The sequence below is a fragment of the Akebia trifoliata genome, chromosome 11 (assembly GCF_017979445.1).
Source record: "Akebia trifoliata isolate Shusen 1 chromosome 11, ASM1797944v1, whole genome shotgun sequence".
Classification (NCBI taxonomy): Eukaryota; Viridiplantae; Streptophyta; class Magnoliopsida; order Ranunculales; family Lardizabalaceae; genus Akebia; species Akebia trifoliata.
Genome location: NC_141385.1, coordinates 1,455,111 through 1,463,897, shown reverse-complemented (window position 1 = coordinate 1,463,897; position 8,787 = coordinate 1,455,111). Strand labels below are relative to the sequence as shown.

Here is an 8,787-nt window from a genome sequence, read left to right as displayed (position 1 = left end):
AATCATATAGTGAGGAACAAGAAGAATAATGATTTACTTTTTAAGATAAAAGAGTGTGAAAGACAATAAGAAAATGAGGTACAAAGTCAAGTTCCAATCCAAGGTCCAAAAAAATCTTTGCAAGAGAGAACAACAAATAGTTGACGACTTCAAATACCCATTTTAAAGATGATTAAATTGATTTTCAAAAATCACGAGGATGAAATATTTCTTACTATTTTTAGAAATGATTTAAGTTTATATGTTAGTTGTGATGCTTATTTTAAAGTTAAATTTAAATCATTTCTACTTCACTAATGAATTCAGGACTCAAAATTTTTTACTCATCTGATGTGGTAAGGTCACATAATTGTTAATCATTTTTTCTTGTGTTTCCCAAGGAAAAGGATCTACGGTTTCACGCCCTTGTCAAGTAATCCGCGTACAGATCGAGTGAAATTTTTTGAGTCCAGATCATGACTCTTTTTACTTATTGACTTGATTCTGTGTGTCCGACAAATACCATGGTAAGATCCAAAAATGGGCAAGAGGACCTATAAGAGTGATCCACGTGGTGTCAGGAGGGACTGACATGTAATTTCATATAATTCGAGGATTGTATGTATGTACGATTATCCGTATAAAAATATGCGATATACGCGCTCTCTCGACAAAGCCTATCGAAGTTTTAATTTTTTTTGTTTTTTATTTTTATTTTTCTTTGGCTCTGTTTCTACAGTTCTGTGTGTGTGTGTGTGTGTGTGTGTCTGGAACTCTCATCAAGCTCTAATGGCAGCGAGAAGATGAAGACATCAAGACAAAGTCAGTTTCCATTGGAAATCCTGGAGATTTTGTCTTCAAAAACCCTAAATACGTCACCAGATTCGTCTCTTCAAGAGATAAAGAACGTTGGAAAATCCCATCGTAGAAAAATCAGAAACCCTAGTTTTTCTAGCGTCGGAATAAGGTTGAAGAAGGAGAGAACTTCTGCGGTGAAGAGGAATGGACCTTCAACTCCGCTTTTGAGATGGAAATTGGATGATGGAGATGTCTCTATTTCAGATGATAAGACTCCGGAAGATTCTCGGAAATGTCGCCGGAAAGTGAAGAATGGCAGAGAGGTTTCAGTTTCGGCGAGGAAGCTCGCTGCCGGACTTTGGCTGTTGCAGCAGCCGGAGGTTCATGATGGTGGAGGAGAAAGTCGAGATTTCCAGAAGATGGCGTCAGATCGGTTAGGATTCGAGGTATCTTTCTCTCGATTAGGTTTTTCAAGATCTGTGCCTTTTTTAGGGTTTTCGGTAGAAAATTTTGATAAAGGTTCGATCTTGATGTGTTGTTTTGAATCTCTAAGTGGAAATTGCCCTGTTTTGTTCTTTTGGATTCTTTAGGTTCATAGTTTTTAGGGTTTTTGAGCAAAATTTTAATAAATGTTCGATCTTGATTTGCTGCTTTGAATCTTTAGTTGCAAATATTACTGTTTTGTTCTTTTGGATTCTTTTAGCATCATAGTTTTTAGGGTGTTTGAGCAAAATTATGATAAATGTTCGATCTTGATTTGCTGCTTTGAATTTTTAATTGCAAATCTTGATGTTTTTTTCTTTTGCATTCTTTAGGATCATAGGTTTTAGGGTTTTGAAGGAGTGGCCCTAGTAATTTTTGATGCCCATGAGCTCCTGTTTATTCTAAGATGTGTAGAATAAAAGAGAATCTTTATTCTGTTGGTTCTGTTAGATCAAGTTTCTAGGTTTTGTGTGGAGGTTTTGGATTAGTTTTTAAGATTTCTGTCTCTCTTCTTAAAAGGTGGAAATTGGAAAATTTTAGTTCACTGAATAATTATAGGTTTGTAAGTTCTTTGGTATCAATCCATTTGGCTGAAAAGACCTATTCTTTTGTTGGTTTTTTAACTCAATGTAGTTCGGATCTTTTGACCATCTGTCTCTGTTTTGAGTATAAGTTCTCAGAAGCTCAAATGGGTTTCTAATGAGTTTGTGATAAGATCAGACGAGCTTGAATAATGGGTTTTCTTGAAGGTTGAAGTTTTCTTTTTTTTTAAAATGCATTTCCTTTTTTTTTTTTTTCCTTCTTAGATATGTATAGTTAAGGGGTACCTCAATGTTTCCTTTGACAGCATTTCAAAAGGTATATAATTCTGCATAAATCTTGAAATTGTAAGTCTTAATTTGAAATCAAGAACTCTATTCATCAATTTCAAAATTTTCTGAATTTTCTCTAATAATTTGTTCTGCATTGCAGTCTGGTGTTGGGCATATAGGCACCCCAATTCGATGTTCTAGGAATAACAGAAAATTTGGTACAGATGCCAAGGATATGTTGCAGAGTTCTCTTTCTTTCTCTACTCCAAAGAATGGAATTCTGTCCAAGGTATACTTTTTTTCTTTTCTTTTCTATGGACTTCATCAGGAGCTGTTCTTGGCCTGTTGGGATTAGATAGAATACTAAGCAGGATGGGGGGAGGACTAGCAGAAACCTTAATGTGTTCTACATGGGGTAGATGCTGGGTGATATTTAGGACCCACCATTCAATGGGTCCCACTTCAAGTCTCCTATGAGATTGGCCCTGCTTTCAAACAACTGTGTGTGCTAGAATTGCACAATAAATAATAGAAATGTTACTTTTGCCTTGTTTGATTCTTTTGCCTAATAGCTGACTGTTTGTATTTAGGTTGAACCTTCTTTATCATTTCCCAATTCTGCAATGGAGGGAGCAACAAAGTGGGACCCTGGCTGCTCGAAAACATCAGATGAAGTTTACAGGTTTTACAACCATGTGAAGCTTCTTGAAGACCAACAAATTGCTACTGTCTCAGTTGTTTCTTCTCTACAATCAGAACTTGAACAGGCTCGAACCCGCATCCATGAGCTTGAGATTGAGCGCCAGTCTTCAAAGAAAAAAGTCGAGCACTTCTTGAGGAAAGTTTCTGAGGAGAAGGCATCATGGCAGAGCAGGGAACACGAAAAGATCCGTGCAATAATTAATGATGTCAAGAGTGATTTGAAAAGAGAAAGGAAAAATTGTCATAGACTAGAAATCTTTAATTCCAAATTGGTGAATGAACTTGCTGAGGCCAAGTTATCCGCGAAGAGATCCATGCAAGATTATGAGAAAGAGAGAAAAGCCAGAGAGCTAATGGAGGAAGTTTGTAATGAGCTTGCTACAGAGATTGGAGAAGACAAGGCCGAAGTTGAAGCCATGAAGAGGGAATCCATGATAATACGTGAAGAAGTGGAAGAAGAGAGGAAGATGATGCAGATGGCTGAGGTCTGGCGTGAAGAACGAGTCCAGATGAAGCTTATTGATGCAAAGCTGACTCTTGAAAAGAAGTATTCTGAATTGAACAAACTTATAGAAGATGTGGAGGCATTTCTAAGGTCAAGAGGTGTAACTGAGGATATGATGGAGATGAGAGAAACTGAATTGCTTCGAGAGGCGGCCAGCTCAGTAAAGATTCATGATGTAAAGGAGTTCTCTTATGAGCCTCCAAATTTGGAGGATATCTTCCCTGTTTTTGAAGATATCCAGCCTGGTGGACCTAAAGTGAGAGAGATTGAACCATGCCTTGATTACAGCCCCCCGGGTCATGGCTCTAAGATCCATAACGTGAGTCCTGAAGTCAATGGGTTCAGTAAAACCCTATGAAGAGATATTCTAATGGGTTTATTTGTCAGAATAGGGTTATAGAAGAAGATGAGAGTGGTTGGGAAACTGCAAGTCGCACCGAGGAGCAAGGATCAAGTTATTCCTCTGAAGGGAGTGACCCATCTGTTAACAGAACCAGTATAGATAGTAACGTGTCTGGGAGCGGAACAGAATGGGAAGAAAATGCAGGTCGTGACACCCCAAATACTGAAGTCAGTGAAATATTCTCTGTATCGACAAGGAAATCTAAGAAGGCTTCTTCCATTTGCAGGCTTTGGAGATCAAATCCAAGTAAGGGTGACAACTGCAAAATAATCTCGGTCAAGGGAACCAATGAAAGCCTTTCAAATGGAGGAATTGTTTCCCCGGACAGAGGGTCAGGTGAAAGTGGGCCCAGTCCATCTGGTTTGGTTGCGCGGTGGAGCTCTTCTGACTCGGGAAATCCACACATATCTCGAGGGATGAAAGGTCGAGTAGAATGGCAACTAGGCATGGAACAAAATAGTTTGAAGGAGAAGCTTTTGGAGGCAAGGATGGCAAGCCAGAAGGTCCAATTGCGTCATGTTCTTAAACAGAAGATTTAGATTTACCAATTCGTGGAAATTATGCAGAATTCCAGTTTGGGTAAGCATGATCCACAAAAGCTACCGTGGAACCAAGAATGGACAGACCAAATATAGCTTCTCCTTCTCCTCTAAATGCACAATCCGAATTTGTTGAGGGGGTTGACGAGGAACATATATTACTTCTTCCAACACTTTTTCTTAGATGATCTTTACTCGAACAACGGATTATTTTATAAATCATGAATAGCTTAAGTTTTCTCTTTGATTGCTTGGAACACACACCTTGAGGGGGAAAGCAATTCATGAGAAGTTTCTGTAATCTCTCTGTATCATTTGTGTACAACTGACAGCAAAAACAATGGGAAACAATTGGTGATACAGATCATTCTCTCCTCTATATGCTGCTTAAGAGAAATGTTTCTGTGCCAATCTTGAGTTGTAATAAAGTTGCAAATCTTACTTCTCAATAGCTTACAAAGATTTCAAGAAGAATAACGGTCATAACGGCCTTGGAACTTGCCAAAGTCACCGTTATGAGGGCACTTTGTTATTATTATTATTTTTCTCCCATTTTATATTAGATATTAGAAACAATATAATATTTGTGAAAAAATGTTAAAAGGGTGGAAAGGATTGATAACGGTCAACGTTGAAGTGTCGTTATCATGCATGGGAGTGCTGTGTGGGTGAGAATGGGATGCTTGTGACCTTTTATTGATTGGTGTGTGTGGAACCCCCACTAGTACACACTGCGTACGCGTACAGAATTATTTAAATGTTGATGTTGATGTTGTTTACAATTTCAGCGTATTTGTGGTTTCTACATCATGCAAATTGCAGGGTCCCACACTGCACCGTCATTTTAATTATATATAAATGCTATGTGTCACAATAGTTTAGTTTGGCCCACTCCGCTCTCGATATCGGTTAGTAGTCTAAAATGAAAAATATCTGAATCCATGACCATAGATGGCAACGAGTGGTATTGGATATACTATAAAAACTCAACTCCAAGCTGACAGCTCATGGAACTCGTATGGATGTGTATGCATTCGAATGTCAACTTAGAAAAATATTTTATTTCTATTTTATATCATTATTAATAAATTTCTAAATAATTACAAAAGTTTTTGGTATTTTTGAAGTGTTGCTAATATTGATAAAGCTATTATGTAATGTTAACAATTTGATAATATTTTATCTATATTACGTGACAGTTGTATCAACACATGTGACACTTTCAAAATTTTTAAAAACTTTGATAATTATTTGGCAATTTACCCTATCATTATTATTAGAGTTTGAAAGATAATAAATTTTAATGAAAATTATTGAAAAAATGATGGTAGAGGAAGCAAAAAAAATTTGGAGAACCCTCTTCTTTGGATTACACATGGGTGTATCCAAAGAGGCATACCGAATATTATGAAAAAGTCAGGGTGTGAAATAAATTCCAAAATTTTGAAGCAGGCTGCCACTTTAAAGTTAGACTTGTATTGAAAATAAAATAAAATTGGATGAGTAGAACAATACTGAAGTGACCTCAGGATTATCCCTCATATCCAAGGGCGGAGCTAAGATTTTCTTGTAGTAGGGGCAAATTATGGTTAGTTGTATAGTTGAAGAACTTGAATATGAATGGTTTTAGAGAATAATTTAGAGCTTTTTAGTTAGAAGTTGAAGAAAATGATATTTAGGTCATTTCCAATTAGTATGTGAGAAGGCCCAATCAAGAGGCAATGTCATCAACAAAAATTTGAAAGGGGTGTTGGGGGCAAAAATTAGAGGGAGGTGAGGTTGTGGGGGCAAATGAGGAGAGATCGAGGTGAGGGAGTGGGGGCAAATGGGGCATGTAATTAGTTGAATGTATAGGGTGTCTTAAAGTTCTGTGGGGGCAATTTCCCCCTCCAACTCCTTACTAGCTCTTCCCCTGCTCATATCCCATTTTCTTGATGAGTAGGAGCCATAGATCCCTTTCATCGAGATACGAGTGAAAAAGCATCTATAATTTCAACACACTTCCACGTCAGGAAAGTGAGATATGAGATATAATTTTGAGGTCACTCAAACACGACTCTATTGAAAAATAAAGGAGATCAGAAGAAGAAATATAATAAATGTGAAGAATTATTCTTGAAAAAGACCACAAGAGAAAACACAATAAAGTTAAAAGTTGTCCCGGAGATTTATAGTAAGATTAAATCTCAACTTCTTTTTATGTGAAATATAAAATGATTGGGGTCCACCGTTGTGTTTTATTATATAGATTGAGATAAATTACTTATAGATAACCAATCCCATTTGTTATTTAACTTTTAAAAATCCCTATTAGGTAAATAGTTAGACTATACTATCTCTGTCTTGCATAAAAATCTCAAGATAAGGAAAAATAGGGTTGGCAAATGATCGATTCCAATCTATTACTAATCTGAAATCTTTGCCATGTGATTTAGATCCAATCCACTCTGATCGGTAAATGAAACTTCGAACCAAATTTGGTTTAAGTTTGCTCAACCCAAAGTTGATCTAATCCGATTCAACATCAAGAACACATTTTCTTAGTAAAAAAAATTGGGTTTGGAGGAAAGAAATAGGGTTTGGGAGAAATGCCTAGGGGCACACTAGATTTGGGTAATATCATTTACCACATAATAATAATACTCTTATACTCTCTTCAACAAGCACGAGTTGTGCAACTTCAATCGTCTTAGCTTAATTCATCTTAACAACCTCATCATGGAAACCCTCGCCTGAGTTTCTTCCCTCTTAGATGTACCAATCAATACTTTTTGGCAATGATTGTATCATCACTTTCCAATGAATTTTTCATCGAAAAATTTCAACTTATTCTCTTTTCACTTCTCCACCTTTTCCAATAATACCTTCCAACTTTATCACCTTTACTCTTCTACCCTTTTTTCAATTATACTCCTACAACTTATTATATTTTCTCTTTTACTCCCATAACCTCAAAAAGAATAAGTGGACCGTAGGCACAAAAAACCTCTACTACATATATAAAATCGAACTAATGAACCTAAGCTAACCAAGTAATGAATTATCTCTATAGTCACTTATGAGTCAATTTGTTTCATAGTGGTCGACCACGAATCAAAATTCAAATTGAGTGAACCGAAGAACTAAGTAACATAGCTCCTACCCCTATTCTTCTTTCCTGGAAAGATAAAAATTCAATCTTTACTTTTAATAGAGATGATCATAACCCACATAATTATAGGATTCCTTCTAGTAAAGGTTTTTCATTAGCATGTTTCTTACTATAATAAATAAAAGAGACGTGATAATCTGACACTCTTTTTCAGACACTCCATGTACACTCCCATCACAGAACCATAGATCCTTTGCTTCGTGATACACAAGAGAAAGATTTATGGTTCTGTAGTTGACAGGCCAGGGAGTATACAATGGGCGTCTGAAAAAAGAGCGTTAGATTATCTTTAATCTAAGTTCTATCCAATTAATGAATGATTAAGATCTTTGGTCAAGTGGGCTTTTTCTTCAGCTCATATATATCATCCTTTATATCATGATTTTGATCTATTGATTATTTTTACAAATAGGAAGGTGGGATCTTTGGTGGTTGTCTACCACTAGTCGATTTTTCTTTTCTTTTTTAATTTTTTTAAAAGGAAAAAAATGAAAACTGATGGTGTCATCTTGAGATGAACGTCCTCCTGTAGGTGTCAATGATCAATTATCCTGCACAAATTGTACTTGAAAATCTCAACTATAGGAAGGATGTCTTCCTTAGAACTACATCAAGACAACGATGATAAAAAATAATTTGACATACCCTCCATGTTTAAGTGAATATTTGAGATACACTTCATTTTCAATCTGATGTCTGATGACATACCCCTTCAACATGGTCTTATGTGGGTGACTAATAGAAACTGACCTAGATACCCCAATCTTCAACCTATTGTTTGGTTGTGGTTTGAGTCTAGACTACCTGACCAAATAAATCAAAGAATTGAAGATGACGAGGTTTTAGGGAGGAAAAAAAAGATCAATAATTTCTTTGAACAATATCAATGATTACGAAATAAATTGAAGACTTTATCACAATGATTGAAGATAATGTATTTTTGGGGAAAATAAAACTCCAAGGGCTTTCACAAGAGGTTTAAGGTTCGGTCATTTTTTTAATCTTTCGTAAAAGACCATGGTCAAGGGGTATTTCATCAGTTTGAAACACAGTGGGTATCTCAAATATTGACCAAAACTGAGAGTGGCATGCCTAAATTATCCATTAATTATAAAAATAGGGGCTTTGAGGGTTGGTATCTAAGGCCCTTCCACATGCAAGTAGCGTCCATGAATTGGTAATAAAATATTTAGGTGAGACAAAACCATGTGCAAGATTCTCCTAATATTGTAACCATTCTCACGCGGCAAACGGACTCATTTTTATAATTTGATTATTGTAGTTATGATATAAGCCAATAAATAAGACCAACAGGTGGACTATAATCTCCTCACCGACATTGTGACTGAATATCTTAAAATATCTTGACATTCTATTCTTTCTATAATTACTAGTTGACGAGTATCAATGGGTAA

At 36.1% G+C, this 8,787-nt stretch overlaps 1 protein-coding gene across 1 annotated transcript; it reads left to right on the top strand.

Moving 5' to 3' along the window:
• Positions 1 to 677: 677 nt before the first annotated feature.
• On the top strand, positions 678 to 4,759 carry LOC147390204 (uncharacterized). The gene is given in 4 exon segments (XM_086459850.1): positions 678 to 1,223; positions 2,233 to 2,361; positions 2,663 to 3,631; positions 3,634 to 4,759. Coding segments are annotated over 4 exon segments (2,127 nt in total). The 5' UTR covers positions 678 to 782; the 3' UTR covers positions 4,222 to 4,759.
• The last annotated feature ends 4,028 nt before the right edge of the window (positions 4,760 to 8,787 follow it).